At 41.7% G+C, this 25,341-nt stretch overlaps 1 protein-coding gene across 2 annotated transcripts in view; it reads right to left on the reverse strand.

Moving 5' to 3' along the window:
• Positions 1 to 25,341, reverse strand: part of ARHGEF17 (Rho guanine nucleotide exchange factor 17) — a 294,467-nt gene that overhangs the window by 101,205 nt on the left and 167,921 nt on the right. For both annotated transcript variants that reach the window (XM_056561223.1, XM_056561222.1), the window contains exon 3: positions 9,888 to 9,965. In XM_056561223.1, coding sequence (XP_056417198.1) covers positions 9,888 to 9,965 — 78 coding nt within the window. The remainder of the gene's footprint in view (positions 1 to 9,887; positions 9,966 to 25,341) is intronic.

The following is a 25,341-nucleotide window of genomic DNA, read 5'->3' on the forward strand; positions in this document are numbered from 1 at the left end:
AATTATTACAGGCAATTTATTCCACATTTTTCTACCATTGTGGCTCCTATCGTGGCTTTAACCAAAAAAAATGCTGATCCCAAGTCCTGGCCTCCTCAAGCAGAAGACGCCTTTAAACGACTCAAGTCTGCCTTTTCTTCGGCTCCCGTCCTCTCCAGACCTGACCCTTCCAAACCCTTCCTATTGGAGGTTGATGCCTCCTCAGTGGGAGCTGGAGCTGTTCTTCTACAAAAAAATTCTTCCGGGCATGCTGTCACTTGTGGTTTTTTCTCTAGGACCTTCTCTCCAGCGGAGAGGAACTACTCCATCGGGGATCGAGAGCTTCTAGCCATTAAATTAGCACTTGAGGAATGGAGGCATCTGCTGGAGGGATCAAGTTCTCCTGTTATTATCTACACCGACCACAAGAACCTCTCCTACCTCCAGTCTGCCCAACGGCTGAATCCTCGCCAGGCCCGGTGGTCTCTGTTCTTTGCCCGATTTAATTTTGAGATTCACTTTCGTCCTGCCGATAAGAACATTAGGGCCGATGCTCTCTCTCGTTCCTCGGATGCCTCAGAAGTTGAACTCTCTCCGCAACACATCATTCCACCTGACTGCCTGATCTCCACTTCTCCTGCCTCCATCAGGCAGACTCCTCCAGGAAAGACCTTTGTTTCTCCTCGCCAACGCCTCGGAATCCTCAAATGGGGTCACTCCTCCCATCTCGCAGGTCATGCGGGTATCAAGAAATCTGTGCAACTCATCTCCCGCTTCTATTGGTGGCCGACTCTGGAGACGGATGTTGTGGACTTTGTGCGAGCCTGCACTATCTGTGCCCGGGATAAGACTCCTCGCCAGAAGCCCGCTGGTTTTCTTCATCCTCTGCCTGTCCCCGAACAGCCTTGGTCTCTGATTGGTATGGATTTTATTACTGATTTACCCCCTTCCCGTGGCAACACTGTTATTTGGGTGGTCGTTGATCGATTCTCCAAAATGGCACATTTCATCCCTCTTCCTGGTCTTCCTTCTGCGCCTCAGTTGGCTAAACAATTTTTTGTACACATTTTTCGTCTTCACGGGTTGCCTACGCAGATTGTCTCGGATAGAGGCGTCCAATTCGTGTCTAAATTCTGGAGGGCTCTCTGTAAACAACTCAAGATTAAATTAAATTTTTCTTCTGCATATCATCCCCAGTCCAATGGACAAGTAGAAAGGATTAACCAGATCTTGGGTGATTATTTGCGACATTTTGTTTCCTCCCGCCAGGATGACTGGGCAGATCTCCTCCCATGGGCCGAATTCTCGTATAACTTCAGGGTCTCTGAGTCTTCCTCCAAATCCCCATTTTTCGTGGTGTACGGCCGTCACCCTCTTCCCCCCCTCCCTACTCCCTTGCCCTCTGGTCTGCCCGCTGTGGATGAAATTTCTCGTGACCTTTCCATCATATGGAGAGAGACCCAAAATTCTCTCTTACAGGCTTCATCACGCATGAAGAAGTTCGCGGATAAGAAAAGAAGAGCTCCCCCCGTTTTTTCCCCTGGAGACAAGGTATGGCTCTCCGCTAAATATGTCCGCTTCCGTGTCCCTAGCTACAAGTTGGGACCACGCTATCTTGGTCCTTTCAAAATTTTGTGTCAAATTAATCCTGTCTCTTATAAACTTCTTCTTCCTCCCTCTCTTCGTATCCCTAATGCCTTTCACGTCTCTCTTCTCAAACCACTCATCCTCAACCGTTTTTCTCCCAAATCTGTTCCTCCCACTCCTGTTTCTGGCTCCTCGGACATCTTCTCGGTCAAAGAAATTTTAGCTGCCAAAAAGGTCAGAGGGAAAAATTTTTTTTTAGTGGACTGGGAGGGTTGTGGTCCTGAAGAGAGATCCTGGGAACCTGAGGACAACATCCTAGACAAAAGTCTGCTCCTCAGGTTCTCAGGCTCCAAGAAGAGGGGGAGACCCAAGGGGGGGGGTACTGTTACGCCGAGCGCTCCGGGTCCCCGCTCCTCCCCGGAGCGCTCGCTTCACTCTCCCCGCGGCAGCGCTCCGGTCACGTCCTCTGACCCGGGGCGCTGCGATTCCGCTGCCAGCCGGGATGCGATTCGCGATGCGGGTAGCGCCCGCTCGCGATGCGCACCCCGGCTCCCCTACCTGACTCGCTCTCCGTCTGTTCTGTCCCGGCGCGCGCGGCCCCGCTCCCTAGGGCGCGCGCGCGCCGGGTCTCTGCGATTTAAAGGGCCACTGCGCCGCTGATTGGCGCAGTGGTCCCAATTAGTGTGTTCACCTGTGCACTTCCCTATATCACCTCACTTCCCCTGCACTCCCTTGCCGGATCTTGTTGCCTTAGTGCCAGTGAAAGCGTTCCTTGTGTGTTCCTTGCCTGTGTTTCCAGACCTTCTGCCGTTGCCCCTGACTACGATCCTTGCTGCCTGCCCCGACCTTCTGCTACGTCCGACCTTGCTTTTGCCTACTCCCTTGTACCGCGCCTATCTTCAGCAGCCAGAGAGGTGAGCCGTTGCTAGTGGATACGACCTGGTCACTACCGCCGCAGCAAGACCATCCCGCTTTGCGGCGGGCTCTGGTGAAAACCAGTAGTGGCTTAGAACCGGTCCACTAGCACGGTCCACGCCAATCCCTCTCTGGCACAGAGGATCCACTACCTGCCAGCCGGCATCGTGACAGCTCCTATATACAAGAATATAAAACTACTATAATACTGCTCCTATATACAAGAATATAACTACTATAATACTGCTCCTATATACAAGAATATAACTACTATAATACTGCTCCTATATACAAGAATATAACTACTATAATACTGTCTCCTATATACAAGAATATAACTCCTATAATACTGTCTCCTATATACAAGAATATAACTCCTATAATACTGTCTCCTATATACAAGAATATAACTCCTATAATACTGATCCTATATACAAGAATATAACTCCTATAATACTGCTCCTATATACAAGAATATAACTCCTATAATACTGCTCCTATACACAAGAATATAACTCCTATAATACTGCTCCTATACACAAGAATATAACTCCTATAATACTGCTTCTATATACAAAAATATAACTCCTATAATACTGCTCCTATATACAAGAATATAACTACTATAATACTGCACCTATATACAAGAATATAACTACTATAATACTGCTCCTATATACAAGAATATAACTACTATAATACTGCTCCTATATACAAGAATATATCTACTATAATACTGTTTACTATATATAGGAATATAACTACCATAATACTGCCTCCTATATACAAGAATATAACTACTATAATACTGCTCCTATGTACAAGAATATAACTACTATAATACTGCTTCTATACACAAGAATATAACTACTTTAATACAGCTCCCTATATACAAGAATATAACTACTAAAATACTGCTCCCTATATACAAGAATATAACTACTATAATACTGCTTCCTATATACAAGAATATAACTACTATAATACTGTCTCCTATATACAAGAATATAACTACTATAATACTGCTCCTATATACAAGAATATAATTACTATAATACTGCTCCTATATACAAGAATATAACTCCTATAATACTGTCTCCTATATACAAGAATATAACTACTATAATACTGCTCCTATGTACAAGAATATAATACTGCTTTCTATGTACATGTTTATATTACTACCATTGATAAAACAAGGCATAGTACTGACACCAGTCACAGAGCAGAATGATAGGCCCAGGTTGTCTAGTAGGACCTGATGAGGTCACTGTGAGCAGAGTGGGTGGAGGTATCTGGGGAGGGTTGTGATGTCACTGTGAGCAGAGTGGGAGGAGGTATCTGGGGAGGGTTGTGATGTCACTGTGAGCAGAGTGAATGGAGGTATCTGGGGAGGGGTGTGATGTCACTGTGAGCAGAGTGGGAGGAGGTATCTGGGTAGGGTTGTGATGTCACTGTGAGCAGAGTGGGAGGAAGTATCTGGGGAAGGTTGTGATGTCACTGTGAGCAGAGTGGGTGAAGGTATCTGGGTAGGGGTGTGATTTCACTGTGAGCAGAGTGGGAGGAGGTATCTGGGTAGGGTTGTGATTTCACTGTGAGCAGAGTGGGAGGAGGTATCTGGGTAGGGTTGTGATGTCACTGTGAGCAGAGTGGGAGGAGGTATTTGGGTAGGGTTGTGATGTCACTGTGAGCAGAGTGGGAGGAGGTATCTGGGTAGGGTTGTGATGTCACTGTGAGCAGAGTGGGAGGAGGTATCTGGGCAGGGTTGTGATGTCACTGTGAGCAGAGTGGGAGGAGGTATCTGGGTAGGGTTGTGATGTCACTGTGAGCAGAGTGGGTGGAGGTATTTGGGGAGGGTTGTGATGTCACTGTGAGCAGAGTGGGTGGAGGTATTTGGGGAGGGGTGTGATGTCACTGTGAGCAGAGTGGGAGGAGGTATCTGGGAAGGGTTGTGATGTCACTGTGAGCAGAGTTGGTGGGGGAGAGTTGTGATGTCACTGTGAGCAGAGTGTGTGGAGGTATCTGGGGAGGGTTGTGATGTCACTGTGAGCAGAGTGTGTGGAGGTATCTGGGTAGGGTTGTGATGTCACTGTGAGCAGAGTTGGTGGGGGAGAGATGTGATGTCACTGTGAGCAGAGTGTGTGGAGGTATCTGGGGAGGGTTGTGATGTCACTGTGAGCAGAGTGGGTGGAGGTATCTGGGTAGGGTTGTGATGTCACTGTGAGCAGAGTTGGTGGGGGAGAGATGTGATGTCACTGTGAGCAGAGTGTGTGGAGGTATCTGGGTAGGGTTGTGATTTTGCTCCCATCTCTGTTTCCAGACTCTTTGACTCTAATGTGAAGCCTCCTTCTCCTCCATCAGCCACACTGTAAATAAGCCAATATATTTGGTGACAGTAAATTCCAGGGGGTCTTGTAAGACGCGGAGGTTGTGTTTGTTTCTGTGTAACACGTGGTTGTGTACTGACAGACACTACTTTCTCCATTATTCATGTTTCTGTGAGATTTCGGTCAGTAGCAGGAAATGTACTGGTAATTTTCCACTATCAGAGGACAAATGAGGGAGACACCGATCTGGTGACCTGGAGCCGCCCGATACAGCATCGAGCCCATAGTCGTCCCAGGAGGATGGAAAAGATCAAATCAGAACCTGAACATTAACTAAGAATCAGATGAAACAGACAGATCCAAATAACATCAAACAGCAATTTATTCGGATTTTAACCCTTTGTCAGACAGCTGATCGCCAAAAATGCTGAGGGTACCAATGGATGTACCTAAATACTGCAGGAAGAGATGATGTCCACATTGCTTATTGTTGAGGTCCTCAATAGTCTGGAGCCTACTAAAGGTACATTGAGGGCTCTTAATATTAAAAGGAAGAAGGAACATTACATGCCTACTATGGCCAGAGCTATAGGGGGCGCTCAGTCACCTAGACACAATCATTTTGATTAAATAAAAACATCAGGCAGGTTGGTTGGTGCCCCACCAGTCATATGATCCTAAAATAGGCCAACAATGTTAAAACAGTAGGGTTCCTATAAGTAAGGGCAAAAAGTATGTGCTACAGGTGTTGTCATAGTTATAAGAAGAAAAAGTGCAGAGGTTGCAAAGACCCCCCAAATTCTTGTGGTTGAAGAGAAAAATATAGTACTATGAATTTAGAGATATGATATATATATATATATATATATATATATATGCATTATGTACATGGGAATTTAGCATTAAAGGGGTTATATAGGATTAGAAACACAGAGCAATTTTCTTTCAGCAAAAACAGCGTCACACCTGTGCTCAAGTTGTGTACGGTATTACAACTCAGTTCCATTGAAGTAAATGGAGCCAGGTAGTAATAACACACACAACCTGAGGACAGGTTAGTTTGTCTATAACCCCTTAAACACATTACATAACGTATATCAAATATAACACACCTGATGCAGCACCAAGTCATCACAAAGTTATGTAATCAGAAAAAGTCAGGACCATCACAGCAGAGCAAATCATACCAGGAATATATTTCCTATAATACTTCCACAAGAATATAACTATACTGCTCCTATATACAAGAGTATAACTACTATAATACTGCTCCTATATACAAGAATATAACTACTATAATACTGCTCCTATATACAAGAATATATCTACTATAATACTGCTCCTATATACAAGAATATAACTACTATAATACTGCTCCTATATACAAGAATATAACTATTATAATACTGCTCCTATATACAAAAATATAACTACTATAATACTGCTCCTATATACAAGAATATAACTACTATAATACTGCTCCTATATACAAAAATATAACTACTATAACACTGCTCCTATATACAAGAATATAACTACTATAACACTGCTCCTATATACAAGAATATAACTACTATAATACTGCTCCTATATACAAGAATATAACTACTATAATACTGCTCCTATATACAAGAATATAACTACTATAATACTGCTCCTATATACAAGAATATAACTACTATAATACTACTCATATATACAAGAATATAACTACTATAATACTGCTCCTATGTACATGAATATAGCTACTATAATATTGCTCCTATGTACAAAAATATAACTACTATTATACTGCTCCTATATACAAGAATATAACTCCTATAATACTGCTCCTATATACAAGAATATAGCTACTATAATACTGCCTCCTATATACAAGAATATAACTACTATAATACTGCTCCTATATACAAGAATATAACTACTATAATACTGCTCCTATATACAAGAATATAACTACTATAATACTGCTCCTATATACAAGAATATAACTACTATAATACTGCTCCTATATACAAGAATATAGCTACTATAATACTGCTCCTATATACAAGAATATAACTACTATAATACTGCTCCTATATACAAGAATATAACTACTATAATACTGCTCCTATATACAAGAATACAACTACTATAATACTGCTCCTATATACAAGAATATAACTACTATAATACTGCCTCCTATGTACAAGAATATAACTACTATAATACTGCTCCTATATACAAGAATATAACTACTATAATACTGCTCCTATATACAAGAATATAACTACTATAATACTACTCCTATATACAAGAATATAACTACTATAATACTGCTCCTATATACAAGAATATAACTACTATAATACTGCTCCTATATACAAGAATATAACTACTATAATACTGCTCCTATATACAAGAATATAACTACTATAATACTGCTCCTATATACAAGAATATAACTACTATAATACTGCTCCTATATACAAGAATATAACTACTATAATACTGCTCCTATATACAAGAATATAACTACTATAATACTGCCTCCTATATACAAGAATATAACTACTATACTGCTCCTATATACAAGAATATAACTACTATAATACTGCTCCTATATACAAGAATATAACTACTATAATACTGCTCCTATATACAAGAATATAACTACTATAATACTGCTCCTATATACAAGAATATAACTACTATAATACTGCTCCTATATACAAGAATATAACTACTATAATACTGCTCCTATATACAAGAATATAACTACTATAATACTGCTCCCTATATACAAGAATATAACTACTATACTGCTCCTATATACAAGAATATAACTACTATAATACTGCTCCTATATACAAGAATATAACTACTATAATACTGCCCCTATATACAAGAATATAACTACTATAATACTGCTCCTATATACAAGAATATAACTACTATAATACTGCTCCTATATACAAGAATATAACTACTATAATACTGCTCCTATATACAAGAATATAACTACTATAATACTGCTCCTATATACAAGTATATAGCTACAGCTTTTTCTATGTAGTAAAAAAACTACTGACGAATACGAACTTGGTGAAGGCTAAGGGGACACTCTAACCCCATAGATAACCCCCTATTATAAGATTAATAGAACTTTCTTTTGAATCTTTTGTGCTGCAGAAAGTTTTCTTTTTGTTCTGGGTGTAACAAGATGTTTAGAAGTGCAGCTACAGGGTGTAAACACCTCCGTCAATCTTCGGCCCTTTGATCTGTCTGTAAATTCTCTCGCCTTTTCTTCCCTTCGCTTGCACATCCAGCCCCCCAAAAAATGAATGCGACCCCCTGCTGAACTTTTATGCTGAATTGAATTATAACCTCCCTCTGAGATTATTGTGAATTAAAGGGGTATTCCAGGAAAAACCTTTTTTTTATTTATTTATATTTTTTTATATCAACTGTCTCCAGAAAGTTAAACAGATTTGTAAATTACTTCTATTAAAAAATCTTAATCCTTTCAGTACTTTTTAGCAGCTGTATGCTACAGAGGAAATTCTTTTCTTTTTGAATTTCTTTTTTGTCTTGTCCACAGTGCTCTCTGCTGACACCTGATGCCCGTATCAGGAACTTTCCAGAGCAGGAGAAAATCCCAATAGCAAACCTATGCTGCTCTGGACAGTTCCTGACACTGACAGAGGTGTCAGCAGAGAGCACTGTGGACAAGACAAAAAAGAAATTCAAAAAGTAAAGAATTTCCTCTGTAGCATACAGCAGCTAATAAATACTGGAAGGATTAATATTTTTTAATAGAAGTCATTTACAAATCTGTTAAACTTTCTGGCACCAGTTCATTTAAAAAATAAAAAATAAAGTTTTCCACCGGAGGAGGCTCCAGTGAAAAACAATATTTTTGAAACCAACTGGTGCAAGAACGTTTATCAGATTTGTAAATTACTTCTATTAATAAAATATTATTCCTTCCAGTACTTATCAGCTGCTATATACTACAAAGGAAGTTTTTTTCTTTTCAAGTTTCTTTTCAGTCTGACCACAGTGCTCTCTGCTGACACCTCTGTCCATGTCAGGAACTGTCCAGAGCAGGAGAGATTTTCTATGGGGATTGGCTCCTACTCTGGACAGTTCCTGACATGGACAGAGGTGTCAGCGGAGAGCACTGTGGTCAGACTGGAAAGAACTACACAACTTCCTCTGTAGCATACAGCAGCTAAGAACTGGAAGGATTAAAGGGGTATTCCAGGCAAAACCTTTTCTTTATATATATCAACTGGCTCCGGAAAGTTAAACAGATTTGTAAATTACTTCTATTAAAAAATCTTAATCCTTCCAATAGTTATTAGCTTCTGAAGTTTTCTGTCTAACTGCTCAATGATGATGTCACGTCTCGGGAGCTGTGCATGATGGGAGAATATCTCCATAGGAACTTCACAGCTCCCAGGACGTGAGTCATCAGAGAGCAGTTAGACAGAAAACAACAACTCAACTTCAGAAGCTAATAACTATTGGAAGGATTAAGATTTTTTAATAGAAGTAATTTACAAATCTGTTTAACTTTCCGGAGCCAGTTGATATATAAAAAAAAGTTTTGGCCTGGAATACCCCTTTAAGATTATTTTATTAGAAGCCATTTACAAATCTGTTTAACATTCTGGCACCAGTTGAAAAAAAATTTGTTTTTCACCGGAGTACCCCTTTGAGGCTGAGATTACTGTGAATGAGTATCTTCTCCAACGTGTCTCCACCACTAGTCCAGGAGATTTCTCTTCCCTGCCATTACTCTGTACATTGAAACTGCAAAAAACTTGCTATTATCTAAAGGCCCCCCCAAAAAATAATAAATAAAGATTTAAAAAAAAAAATAAAAAAAAATAAAAAAAAGCATCCAGACCTACCAATTTTAGCAGCACTGACTCGCTGGGTTTTGAAGCCTCCCGACTCTCTCCAGATAGATAAAGTAGGGAGAGAAAAGGAACAGACATGGTGGACTTCCCTAAACCAATCCTTTTGTTCTCAGAGAGATAAGCCGGACAACCCAAGCAGCCCCCCACCCCCGAAACTACAGCGCCTTACCTCCATAAGTGTACGCAACGACTCCACGTATGACTGCTCCGTGTCCTGGAGGGTCAGAAAGACATGTTTCCGCATATCCTGCAAGAAAAAAAAAATGGGGTTGTAAGACAAGTGCATGATGGGAAGTCATGGGATCATTCATTTACTACATCAGTATGTGACCACCATGCGATGAATACCAACAATATGGCGTCTTTATTGAGAGGTTGATGTGGAGAGGGGCAAGTCGTGATTGGCTGCAGCCCCTGTTTCTTGGACACCTCAATATTCGCAGACAAAGGTCTAAGGCGTCATCCTACCTTTTTCTGCTACGTGCCCTCCAGTCGCGTAAAGCACAAATTCTACTCGTTCCCTTTTGGAATCAATATTTAGTTTAAAGGGGTACTCCGGTGGAAAACTTTTTTTTATTTTTATTTTTTTAAATCAACTGGTGCCAGAAAGTTAAACAGATTTGTAAATTACTTCTATTAAAAAATCTTAATCCTTCCAATACTTATTAGCTGCTGAATACTACCGAGGAAATTATTTTCTTTTTGGAACACAGAGCTCTCTGCTGACATCACGAGCACAGTGCTCTCTGCTGACATCTCTGTCCATTTTTAAGAACTGTCCAGAGTAGGAGAAAATCCCCCATAGCAAACATATGCTGCTCTGGACAGTTCCTAAAATGGACAGAGATGACAGAAGAGAGCACTGTGGTCGTGATGTCAGCAGAGAGCACTGGTGTTCCAAAAAGAAAATAATTTCCTCTGTAGTATTCAGCAGCTAATAAGTACTGGAAGGATTAAGATTTTTTTAATAGAAGTAATTTACAAATCTGTTTAACTTTCCGGCACCAGTTGATTTAAAAAAAAAAAAAAGTTTTCCACCGGAGTACCCCTTTAAATTCAGTTTAAAAGGGTCATGTGACCCATCAGCTGAGTTTTTACTGCCACTCTGAGCTCCCACAATGCACTGGCGGAAATCTGAATTTAGCTTTCTGTATATATGGAAAATAGAAATGTCCTATAACAGTGGTCTCCACACTGTGGCCCTCTAGATGTTGCAAAACTACAACTCCCAGCATGCCCGGACAGCCAATGGCTGTCCGGGCATGCTGGGAGTTGTAGTTTTGCAACAGCTGGAGGTCCGCAGTTTAGAAACGACTGCCCTATAATACAGAAGCCATGGGCAGCACATTGGGGGAGATTTATCAAAACCTGTCCAGATGAAAAGTTGCCCAGTTGCCCATAGCAACCAATCAGATCGCCTTTTCAAAAATGAAAGCAGCGATCTGATTGGTTGCTATGGGCAACTCAGCAACTTTTCCTCTGGACAGGTTTTGATAAATCTCCCCGATTGAGCTTACATGAGAACGGTGTAATACCTTACTTCCCCTGTAGTGGCCACTGTAAGAAAGTTAATCCCTTCAAGGGGTACCCAGGTAAAAAAAAAAAAAAACTAAATGTTTTCAAATCAACCGGTGCCAGAAAGTTAAACAGATTTGTAAATTACTACTATTAAAAAATCTTTATCCTTCCAGTACTTATCAGCTGCTGTATACTACAGAGGAAGTTGTGTGGTTCTTTCCAGTCTGACCACAATGCCCTCTGCTGACACCTCAGGAGCAGGAGAGGTTTGCTATGGGGATTTTCTCCTGCCCTGGACAATTCCTGACATGGACAGAGGTGTCAGCAGAGAGCACTGTGGTCAGACTGGAAAGAACTACACCACTTCCTGTGGAGCATACAGCAGCTGATAAGTACTGGAAGGAATAAGATTTTTTACATAGAAGTAATTTACAAATCTGTATAACTTTTTGGCACCAGTGGACTTAAATAATTTATTTTTTTTTGCCTCCGGAGTACCCCTTTAAATGGGTACTCCGCCCCTGGCATCTTATCCGATATCCAAAGGATAGAGGATAAGTTGTTAGATCGCCGCGGTCCCGCTGCTGGGGACCCCGGGGATCGCCACTGCGGCACCCCGCTCTCATTGCTGCACAGAGCGAGTTCACTCTGTGTGTAATGACGGGCGATACAGGGGCCGGAGCAGCGTGACGTCATGGCTCCGCCCCTCATGACATCACAACCCGTCCCCTTAATCCAAGTCTATGGCAGGGGGCGTGACGACCGCCACGCCCCCCTCACATAGACTTGTATTGACGGGGGCGTGCGGTGACGTCACGAGGGGCGGAGCCGTAACGTAACGATGCTCCGGCCCCTGTATCCTTTGGATAGGGGATAAGATGTCTAGGGGCGGAGTACCCCTTTAAGATCTTGTAGGAAAGTTACCTAACAATCACTGTTGAACCTTCGTGGGTGGCCATATTAGTTGTCGCCTAGCTTTCCAGATAAAATAAACCCAACAATAGGAAGGTTTTACATTTACCGGGGATGTTTTTTTTTTTTTTATATGTGGGAGTATTGATTTTTTTTTTTTAGGTAGGTCAATGAGTGCAGACAGAGTATAACATAGAACATATACAGTGAGCGACAACACGTACAATCCCGGGAGGCGGAGGCGCTGTTCTATTCATTGACATTCGTTTAGTGGTGAAGAAGGACGATGAATAGACGGTACACGGCAGAGAGCGTAAAGAAGCCATCAGAGTGTGTTGAATTACCTAGGACTACAGTGGGTTGCTATGGTAACATGCATGATCCCCCCCCTCCCTTTTCCCACATACATGTAGGTGAGAACTAGTCACATGGATGGAGACCCGAGCGTAACCATTCTCACCCAATCGTATGACGTTGGGTTCACCATGGCGATAACATTGGCCAGAGCTATTTACAGCAAATACGCAAAAGAATAAAGGGAAACCATCGACGTAAAGACTTCTGTAAATCAGGGCGTAAGTAGAGACTTGTTCACACGATACGAGGACGAATCCTTCAGGGAATTCCGCCTTGCATCACACTCCCAGAGAGTTTTCCTCTGCCGCTATGGATTCTGATCAATCTTCCTCCCAAATCCAGTAGTAAAAACCCGCAAGTCAACGAGGCTACAATGTTTTGGGGGCTTATGTAGACACGGAAAATAGGCACCGGTTCAGCATCATTTCTGCTCCGCTTACCATGGAGAAGAGAAAATTTTACCTCACTGAAGTTCGAACGTACCGTAGTGTGAACGAGCCTTAATCAAGCCAAACAAATGGATGCCGTAACAAGCCCCAACCCAAAACTATATGATGAGGCTGCTGTCTTCCTGCCGCAGACCCTACTGAACACGGCATCTAGGTGGTCAAACTGCCGGGATTAGAGTTATCACCAATTCCAGCCGCTGATGTTGGCTGTCTGATAGGAATAGCAGCTGCTGTACATGGGACAAGCTCAGCTCCTAAGCCCTCTTCTAGAGATGAGCGAACTTACAGTAAATTCGATTCGTCACGAACTTCTCGGCTCGGCAGTTGATGACTTTTCCTGCATAAATTAGTTCAGCTTTTAGGTGCTCCCGTGGGCTGGAAAAGGTGGATACAGTCCTAGGAGACTCTTTCCTAGGACTGTATCCACCTTTTCCAGCCCACCGGAGCACCTGAAAGCTGAACTAATTTATGCAGGATAAGTCATCAACTGTCGGGCCGAGAAGTTCGTGACGAATCGAATTTACTGTAGTTCGCTCATCTCTACCCTCTTCATATAACCCAACCCAAATGTTGGGAAGGGGTTATATTCCTGTCAGTTCCTACTTTAAAGAGGTACTCTTTCTTTAATCAACCTGCTAGAAAGTTAAACAGATTTGTAAATTACTACTATTTCATCTTAATCCTTCCAGTACTTAGCAGCTGCTGTATGCTCCACAGGAAGTTCTTTCCTTTTTGAATTTCCTTTCTGTCTGACCACAGCGCTCTCTGCTGACACCTCTGTCCGTGTCAGGAACTGTCCAGAGAAGGAGCAAATCCCCTTAGCAAACCTATCCCGCTCTGGACAGTTCCTGACATGGACAGAGGTGTCAGCAGAGAGCACTGTGGTCAGATAAAAAAAGACATTGAAAAAGAAAATAACTTTCTCTGTAGTAAACAGTAGCTGATAAGTACTGGAAGGAATACGATTTTTCAATAGAAGTAATTTACAAATCTGTTTAACTTTCTGGCACAAGTTGATTTAAAAAAAAAAAAAAACGTTTTCCAGTGGAGTACCCCTTTAACAGACTGACACTTTGAACTTGAATTGCAAATCTTAGGTACTTTTCTAGGATGTCCCTTTCTTTATGGTACTCCGCTGCTAGACATCTTATCCCCCTAAGGATAGGGGATAAGATGTCTGATCAAGAGCGTCCTGCACTGGGGCCCCCGGGATCTCCCTCAGCACCCTGCATTCTAAACAAACACCGGGCTCCTTTGGCAGTGGTTGTGACATCACAGCCACGCCCCCTTCATTCATGTCTATGGGAGGGGGTGTGTCGGACGACACGTCCCCTCCCATAGACATAAATGGAGGGGGCATGGTGTGGTGTCATGAGTGGCATGGCTGTGAGGTCACAAAATTTTCAGAACGCTGGATCACCGGAATACCCCTTTAACCTCTTAAGGACCCATGACGTACCGGTACGTCATGAGTCCGCTCCCGTTCTATAACGCGTGGCCCCACGTCATAGCGGGACCAGTGGCTATTAACCCTTTAGTCGCGGCGTTCAACTTTGAAAAAGTTTTGTCTAAAGTGAAAGTAAAGCAATGCCGGTTAGCTCAGGGAGCTGTTCGGGATCGCCGCGGCGAAATCGCGGCATCCCGAACAGCTTACAGGACAGCCAGAGGATCCCAACCTGCCTCCTCGCTGTCCGATCGCCGAATGACTGCTCAGTGCCTGAGATCCAGGCATGAGCAGTCAAGCGGCAGAATCATCGATCAGTGGCTCTTATGAGAAACCAATGATCAATGTAAAAGATCAGTATGTGCAGTGTTATAGTCCCCTATGGGATAACAATGATCAGTATAAGAGATCAGTGTGTGCAGTGTTATAGCCCTCTATGGGATAACAATGATCAATGTAAAAGATCAGTGTGTGCAGTGTTATAGGTCCCTATGGGATAACAATGATCAGTATAAGAGATCAGTGTGTGCAGTGTGATAGGTCCCTATGGGATAACAATGATCAGTATGAGATCAGTGTGTGCAGTGTTATAGGTCCCTATGGGATAACAATGATCAGCATGAGAGATCAGTGTGTGCAGTGTTATAGGTCCCTATGGGATAACAATGATCAGTATAAGAGATCAGTGTGTGTAGTGTTATAGGTCCCTATGGGATAACAATGATCAGTATAAGAGATCAGTGTGTGCAGTGTTATAGGTCCCTATGGGATAACAATGATCAGTATAAGAGATCAGTGTGTGTAGTGTTATAGGTCCCTATGGGACCTATAACACTGCAAAAAAAAAAAAAAGTGAATAAAGATCATTTAACCCCTTCCCTAATAAAAGTTTGAATCACCCCCCTTTTCCCATAAAAAAAATAACAGTGTAAATAAAAATAAACATATGTGGTATCGCCGCGTGCGGAAATGTCCAAATTATAAAAATATATTGTTAATTAAACTGCACGGTCAATGGCGTACGCGCAAAAAAATTCCAAAGTCCAAAATAGTGCATTTTTGGTCCCTTTTTATGTCATGAAAAAATTAATAAAAATTAATCAATAAGTCCTATCAATGCAAAAACTTCAGATCACGGCGCAAATAAATGAGCCCTCATACTGCCCCATACGCGGAGAAATAAAAAAGTTATAGGGGTCAGAAATGACAATTTTAAACGTATTCATTTTCCTGCATGTAGTTATGATTTTTTTCAGAAGTGCGACAAAATCAAACCTATATAAGTAGGGGATCATTTTAATCGTATGGACCTACAGAATAAAGATAAGGTGTCATTTTTACCAAAAAATTTACTGTGTAGAAACGGTATCCCCAAAATCTACAAAATTTCGTTTTTTCTTCAATTTTGCTCCACATTGATTTTTTTTCCCGCTTCGCCGTAGATTTTTGGGTAAAATGACTGATGTCATTACAAAGTAGAATTGGTGGCGCAAAAAATAAGTCATCATGTGGATTTTTTGGTGCAAAATTGAAAGAGTTATGTTTTTTTTTAAAGGTAAGGAGGGAAAAACAAAAGTGCAAAAACGGAAAAAAAACCCCGGTCCTTAAGGGGTTAAGCAGGAGGTATCTCAGCATCAGTATATTTTGTCTTTCTTAAAAGCAGCCCAACTGCTGGTACAATTGCATTTCCCTTGCTTTAATATGGCTTTGTATACATAGCGCATCACCCTGAAGGACCTGAAACACATCTTTATCTGCTGCGCACGTTCTCACACACGGGAGACAACATTAATAATTTGCTGGCATTGACCCTGTCCTGGGGGAGGGGCACGGTATCCAATGACAACGAGAATCTACAGCTAGAGAGCGGCGGGCGCCCACCTCGGATGGCAGAGAATGGCGAACCTGCACATGTCACCAAAGCATAGAAAAACACACAAAAACAAAACAACAAAGAAGGCATGGGAATGATGGGATCTGTGGTACTACAACCAGTGTCTGTCAGACTGTATCCTGTAATCTTTATACTCAAATACTGTCTATATACAGGAAAATTCTTATTAAACTGAGATTTATACCTAATAATAAGATAATCGAATAATAAATCTAAATAAATAAACAATGTACTGATCCTAAGTTATATCCTGTATTATACTCAAGAGCTGTACTCACTATTCTGCTGGTGAGGTCACTGTGTACATACATTACTTATCCTGTACTGATCCTGAGTTATATCCTGTATTATACTCCAGAGCTGTACTCACTATTCTGCTGGTGGGGTCACTGTGTACATACATTACATTACTTATCCTGTACTGATCCTGAGTTATATCCTGTATTATACCCCAGAGCTGTACTCACTATTCTGCTGGTGAGGTCACTGTGTACATACATTACATTACTTATCCTGTACTGATCCTGAGTTATATCCTGTATTATACTCCAGAGCTATACTCACTATTCTGCTGGTGAGGTCACTGTGTACATACATTACATTACTTATCCTGTACTGATCCTGAGTTATATCCTGTATTATACTCCAGAGCTGTACTCACTATTCTGCTGGTGAGGTCACTGTGTACATACATTACTTATCCTGTACTGATCCTGAGTTATATCCTGTATTATACCCCAGAGCTGTACTCACTATTCTGCTGGTGAGGTCACTGTGTACATACATTACATTACTTATCCTGTACTGATCCTGAGTTATATCCTGTATTATACTCCAGAGCTGTACTCACTATTCTGCTGGTGAGGTCACTGTGTACATACATTACTTATCCTGTACTGATCCGGAGTTATATCCTGTATTATACTCCAGAGCTGTACTCACTATTCTGCTGGTGAGGTCACTGTGTACATACATTACATTACTTATCCTGTACTGATCCTGAGTTATATCCTGTATTATACTACAGAGCTGTACTCACTATTCTGCTGGTGAGGTCACTGTGTACATACATTACATTACTTATCCTGTACTGATCCCGAGTTATATCCTGTATTATACCCCAGAGCTGTACTCACTATTCTGCTGGTGAGGTCACTGTGTACATACATTACATTACTTATCCTGTACTGATCCTAAATTAATATCCTGTATTATACTCCAGAGCTGTACTCACTATTCTGCTGGTGAGGTCACTGTGTACATACATTACATTACTTATCCTGTACTGATCCTGAGTTATATCCTGTAGTATACTACAGAGCTGTACTCACTATTCTGCTTGTGGGGTCACTGTGTACATACATTACATTACTTATCCTGTACTGATCCTGAGTTATATCCTGTATTATACTCCAGAGCTGCACTCACTATTCTGCTGGTGAGATCACTGTGTACATACATTACATTACTTATCCTGTACTGATCCTGAGTTATATCCTGTATTATACTCCAGAGCTATACTCACTATTCTGCTGGTGATGTCACTGTGTACATACATTACATTACTTATCCTGTACTGATCCTGAGTTATATCCTGTATTATACTCCAGAGCTATACTCACTATTCTGCTGGTGAGGTCACTGTGTACATACATTACATTACTTATCCTGTACTGATCCTGAGTTATATCCTGTATTATACTCCAGAGCTGTACTCACTATTCTGCTGGTGAGGTCACTGTGTACATACATTACATTACTTATCCTGTACTGATCCCGAGTTATATCCTGTATTATACTCTGGACCTGTACTCACTATTCTGCTGGTGAGGTCACTGTGTACATACATTACTTATCCTGTACTGATCCTGAGTTATATCCTGTATTATACCCCAGAGCTGTACTGACTATTCAGCTGGTGAGGTCACTGTGTACATACATTACATTACTTATCCTGTACTGATCCTGAGTTATATCCTGTATTATACTCCAGAGCTGTACTCACTATTCTGCTGGTGAGGTCACTGTGTACATACATTACATTACTTATCCTGTACTGATCCTGAGTTATATCCTGTATTATACTCCAGAGCTGCACTCACTATTCTGCTGGTGAGGTCACTGTGTACATACATTACATTACTTATCCTGTACTGATCCTGAGTTATATCCTGTATTATACTCCAGAGCTGCACTCACTATTCTGCTGGTGAGGTCACTGTGTACATACATTACATTACTTATCCTGTACTGATCCTGATTTATTTCCTGTATTATACTCCAGAGCTGTACTCACTATTCTGCTGGTGGGGTCACTGTGTACATACATTACATTACTTATCCTGTACTGATCCTGAGTTATATCCTGTATTATACTCCAGAGCTGTACTCACTATTCTGCTGGTGAGGTCACTGTGTACATACATTACATTACTTATCCTGTACTGATCCTGAGTTATATCCTGTATTATACTCCAGAGCTGTACTCACTATTCTGCTGGTACATTATATCATCATGTATAAGGTTTACATAGTGACTTTAATTTGTCTCCCGTAACTTTTCTCTATACTGAACCAAACAGAACGAGCCCCATTCCCTCCTGACTGATCTCATCTCTTTATATTCACCATCAGACTGAAAAGAACTCATTCTGGCGGTATCTGTGTCAGGATCAGTCAGCACCGCACGACAGCGCACAGACCTCACGCCTCCGGAGGCCTCCATACAGGCACCGGGATAACAATACCTAGGAAAACTGAGGTCTATAGGGGATCTTCAGTGGAATCCTGGAAATGTAGGAAATGTAAGGCTACTACCAACCAATCATCTCCCCCCTTCCTGTAGATGATGTAAGGTTACTACCAACCAATCATCTCGCCCCCTTCTTGTAGATGATGTAAGGCTACTACCAACCAATCATCTCACCCCCTTCCTGTAGATGATGTAAGGCTACTACCAACCAATCATCTCGCCCCCTTCCTGTAGATGATGCAAAACTACTACCAACCAATCATCTTGCCCCCTTCCTGTAGATGACTTATGGCTACTACCAACCAATCATCTCGCCCCCTTCCTGTAGATGATGCAAAACTACTACCAACCAATCATCTTGCCCCCTTCCTGTAGATGACTTATGGCTACTACCAACCAATCATCTCGCCCCCTTCTTGTAGATGATGTAAGGCTATTACCAACCAATCATCTTGCCCCTGTCCTGTAGATGACGTAAGGCTACTACCAACCAATCATCTCCCCCCTTCTTGAAGATGATGCAAGGCTAATACCAACCATCTCGCCCCCCCTTCCTGTAGATGACGTAAGGCTACTACCAACCAATCATCTTGCCCCCGTCCTTTAGATGTAAGGTTATTACTAACCAATCATCTCCCCCTTTCTTGTAGATGATATAAGGCTACTACCAATCATCTCGCCCCCTTCCTGTAGATGATGTAAAACTACTACCAACCAATCATCTCGTCCCCTTCCTGTAGATGATGAAAGGTTACTACCAACCAATCATCTCGCCCCCTTCCTGTAGATGATGTAAGGTTACTACCAACCAATCATCTCGTCCCCTTCCTGTAGATGACTTATGGCTACTACCAACCAATCATCTCGCCCCCTTCCTGCAGATGATGTAAGGCTACTACCAACCAATCATCTCACCCCCTTCCTATAGATAATGTAAGGCTACTACCAACCAATCATCTCGCCCCCTTCCTGTAGATGATGTAAGGCTACTACCAACCAATCATCTCGCCCCCTTCCTGTAGATGATGTAAAGCTACTACCAACCAATCATCTCGTCCCCTTCCTGTAGATGACTTATGGCTACTACCAACCAATCATCTCGCCCCCCTCCTGTAGATGATGTAATGATACTACCAACCAATCATCTCGCCCCCTTCCTGCAGATGATGTAATGATACTACCAACCAATCATCTCGCCCCCTTCCTGCAGATGATGTAAGGCTACTATCAACCAATCATCTCACCCCCTTCCTGTAGATGACGTAAGGCTATTACCAACCAATCATCTCCCCCCCCCCTTCTTGTAGATGATGTAAGGCTACTATCAGCCAATCATCTCGCCCCCTTCCTGAAGATGATGTAAGGCTATTACCAACCAATCATCTCCCCCCCCCCCCCTTCTTGTAGATGACGTAATGCTACTACCAACCAATCATCTACCCCCTTCTTGTAGATGATGTAAGGCTACTACCAACCAATCATCTCGCCCCCTTCCTGTATATGATGTAAGGCTACTACCAACCAATCATCTCGCCCCCTTCCTGTATATGATGTAAGGCTACTACCAACCAATCATCTCGCCCCCTTCCTGTATATGATGTAAGGCTACTACCAGCCTGCCACAAAAAGGTAAGCACAAAGCATACACAAGAACCTCTACATTATTCTCTGATGGTGGCCTATGCAGCACTATACTGTATATGCAAAAAGAAACAACAAATAATTCCCGCAGTGCTTCTTTAAAAGGTGTGAAGGTCTGATCTCTCTGATCGCTAGGATGAAGCAGCTGTGATGCGACTGCTGCTACCATTCAGAGGTAAAAGGGGTTATCCAGGAAAAAACTTTTTTTTATATCTCAACTGGCTCCAGAAAGTTAAACAGATTTGTAACTTACTTCTATTAAAAAAATCTTAATCATTTCAGTACTTATGAGCTGCTGAAGTTGAGTTGTTCTTTTCTGTCTAAGTGCTCTCTGATGACACTTGTCTCGGGAACCGGCCAGTTTAGAAGCGAATCCCCATAGCAAACCTCTTCTACTCTGTGCAGTTCCCGAGACAAGCAGAGATGTCAGCAGAGAGCGCTGTTGCCAGACAGAAAAAGAACAACTCAACTTCAGCAGCTGATAATTATTGGAAGGATTAAGATTTTTTAATAGAAGTAATTTACAAATTATATTTATAAATTTGATAAAGATAAGCTATAAATTTGACTTCTAATTTACAAATCTGTTTAACTTTCTGGAGCCAGTTGATATTTAGAAAAAAGTTTTTTTCCTGGAATACCCCTTTAAAAACCTGTATTGAAAACTGTGCTGAAAAAAAAAAAAACAAACAAATGTACCAAAGGGAGGGTAAGGGGTCATTAATGCAGAAAATCACCAACTCATGGTTCGAAGCCCGGAGAAACTCACACCCCTATATATTGTGCTGCTAACACTGCTGTGTGTTTGTTACATTGTATTTGGACTACAATTAAAGGGGTATTCCAGGCAAAACCATTTTTTTTTTATATATCAACTGGCTCCGGAAAGTTAAACAGATTTGTAAATTATTTCTATTAAAAAATCTTAATCCTTCCAATAGTTATTAGCTTCTGAAGTTTTCTGTCTAACTGCTTCACGTCCCGGGAGCTGTGCATGATGGAAAAATATCCCCATAGGAACTGCACAGCTCCCGGGACGTGAGTCATCAGAGAGCAGTTAGACAGAAAACAACAACTCAACTTCAGAAGCTAATAACTATTGGAAGGATTAAGATTTTTTAATAGAAGTAATTTACAAATCTGTTTAACTTTCCAGAGCCAGTTGATATATATATATATATATATATATATATATATATATATATAAAAAGTTTTGGCCTGGAATACCCCTTTAATTTGCTATGGGAAGATAAGAAGTTTTCAGAAACTTGTAAACAAATCAAAGTTGCAATTCACTGCCAGCAAGCAGAGATGGACAGTATGCGTTTTTCACAAATTAGACTTTTGTGTGGCAGCGCTGTGTAATATTTAGATTTATTTATAATATCTAATTAATATATCAAATATGTATTTTTTATGGTGAAATATAAAAAAAATAGAAATTATTTTATAATATACAGTATATTATATTATAAAATAATTTCTATTTTTTTAAAAAAGATTTCACCATAAAAAAATACATATTTGATACCGCCGTAGTCAAAAATATCCTGCTGAGTAAAATTTTAAGAGATGAACGAACTTACAGTAAATTCGATTCGTCACGAACTTCTCGGCTCGGCAGTTGATGCCTTTTCCTGCGTAAATTAGTTCAGCTTTCCGGTGCTCCGGTGGGCTGGAAAAGGTGGATACAGTCCTAGGAGAGTCTTTCCTAGGAATGTATCCACCTTTTCCAGCCCACGGGAGCACCTGAAAGCTGAATTAATTTACGCAGGAAAAGTCATCAACTGCCGAGCCGAGAAGTTCGTGACGAATCGAATTTACTGTAAGTTCGCTCATCTCTAAAAATTTTCTTTAGAAAACACAGTGAACAGTGTACACCCTACATAAAAAAATAAAAAAATAAATAAAAATTATTCCAAAACCCCCCCAAAAAACTAAACAAAAACAAGGAAAGAACGACAAAATGGTTTGCGATGATGAAACAGAATTAAAAAGAACAGAGGTTCTCCGCTTTGGACAGACTGTACTTGTTAGAATAGGTCCCTAGAGAATAAGCTGATCACGAAAAGTCCCCCCTGATTATTTTTGGGAAAACCTGCTAGTAAGTGTTCAGTTTCCCTACAGCACCACCGCAGGGGAAATTGTGTATTACACCCTGTCCATTCATAATCAATGTGTTTGTGTAAGGACGAGTCCTCCAGAAAGGCAGAGATGTATGGGTATGTTCACACGGGTGGATGTTATGCCAGTTTCATACCCTATAAGTGTTTCCCAACCAGGGTGCCTCCAGCTGTTGCAAAACCAGAACTCCCAGCATGCCCGGACAGCCGAAGGCTGTCCGGGCATGCTGGGAGTTGTAGTTTTGCAACAGCTGTGACACCCTGGTTGGGAAACACTGCTCCATATACTGCTCCCCACTCTGACCAAAAGCTGAGGATCCTAAACAGAAGACCCTCCCTTATTACTCACAATTGTCCAATAGGATTGTCCAATTTAGGATTAGAAAGGATTAGAAAAACAGAGCAGATTTCTTCAATAAAACAGTGCCACTCTTGTCTTCAGGTTGTGTGTGGTATTGCAGTTGAGTTCTACTAAAGTAAAGGGAGGACCGGTGTAATATCAAACACAACCTGAAGACAGGTGTGGCGCTGTTTTTTTTTTTTTTTTTGGAAGAAAGCAGCTTTGTGTCTTTCTAATGATGGCTTATAACCCCACAAGTCCTTTAGGGGTTAAAAGATTGAGCTCAATGGAGGACACGGCACGTCTTCTTCTGGACCTGCGCTCGGCGGTGCTGTCCTCGCTGCGGCTTAGAAGGTAATTGTCAGCGCCGATTATTCCGAAAAGACCTTCATTATAAAATATTACCTCCAAATTACCGGCAGGCGAGGGCGGAAACACGAGGAGTAACAGCGTGTTCGAGGACAGGCCGTCTCTTAAGGAAGCGGCTAAAAGTCCTGTTAAATGTCAATGATAGAGCTATAAAAAAAATAAAAAAAAACGTGAAAAAGTGTGACCGCTGCATGTGGCCCCTAACGTTTACAGCGCAGGCAGCTGAGAGTGGGCGGAGGATAATCCGACCAGTTGCCCATAGTGTGGTAAGCTTGTGGGGGTGTAGGGTATATGGGGTGTAGCTGTGCAGTGATGAAAGGGTGCCGGTTTAACCCTTAACTGTCGTTACGCCAGGGTGAGGGCTCCTCTGTATATGCTTGTCCTATCGCCACCCGTCCCAAGAGCCATAGGGAGGGATAATAAATGATTGTCCACAACCGGAGGTTTCAGAAAACTGTTGGAACTTTTACTGCAGGGTTATAGGGTCAGGGTTATAACCATATCCAATCACATGCGAGGCGCCTCTTAGTGACGTCCAGTATGTTTACTCACATGATCAGTAACTAAGACTGTGATTGGATGAATAACCATCACAACAAAGCGCACGAGTTTCTGAAGCCGGCCTGTGATTGGATGACATGCCGCGGCCGGCACATTCAACGTCAGACGCGATGATATAAAAGGCAGCATGAGACGCCCGCTGGCCATTAGCCACCAGACTTTCCTGACGAAGCTGGGGTGCCAGTGAAACGTTGGAAGGGCTGGCTAATATCTGGTTACTTTAATTTGCAGTAGCCACCGGCTCCTAACAGATAGAAGAGTGAGCTACTAATCAATGCTCACTCTGTTATTTCACATTCAAGCGTATACAAAAGACAAGTACAGGAGCTAGGGAGCTAGGTGGCAACTGTGGTTTTAAAGTTAGTGGTGGTGTCATTACACCAACTTGTAGAATCACATATTTATGTTGGTCACAGATTATATTTTAAATGGATTAATAAAAGGTATATTGTAATATTGGGGGGTACTTAGTTTAAGGGTTCCCCTAAAATTGTTGTTAGTTGATTTGACCCTAGTACCTCCTCTTGGGGTTTTGTTGTTTAGTTATGCAAAATTAAACAGGAACAGTCTTTGTACAATGATGTCTATGAAGATCCTGACAGTTGGTTGGGACCTTGTGAGTTTTAAGCTCAGGAGACTTATATGCGCTGTTCCGCTGGATTTAGGGGATTGAGTTTAGGTCACACGGACTTTAGCGGGGAGTTGTATTATAACTCAGGGTTTGGTATTATCAGGCTTCGGCCTTGTCTTGCCTTTGTAAATAGCACAGATCTCTACTCTCTGCTAGTCCGGAACCCAAGAGAGCGAGGATTGGCTGGCAGCTCCCTTATATGAGCAGGGGCTGGCCTTGAGCTCATTGGTCCATACCATCTGTCATTCACTTTACAAGAAATTATGGTCTAGACATGTGACCACACACGTGACCTAGGAAGGTCCTTTAACATACCCTAAGAGAATTAACATTAGTCATGTGACCTAAGGTCCTGCGACACTACATACACCATCAAATATACAATTAAATATACATACAAACATCACAAAATTAAAGAAGGAAGAGGTGACTAGGGCTATTCCACCAGGAGGACTCTACCGGAACGAAGTAACTCTGGTTTTGGGGACCACCATATAAGGTACAGTATACTATACAGTACCAGGACACCACAATAGCAACCAATCAGATCGCTTCTTTCACTTTTGGAAAGGCCTCTGAAAAATAAAAGCAGCAACCTGATTGACTGCTATGGGCAACTGGTCAATTTTCGA

Source organism: Hyla sarda, chromosome 2 (assembly GCF_029499605.1).
Source record: "Hyla sarda isolate aHylSar1 chromosome 2, aHylSar1.hap1, whole genome shotgun sequence".
NCBI classification, from domain to species: Eukaryota; Metazoa; Chordata; class Amphibia; order Anura; family Hylidae; genus Hyla; species Hyla sarda.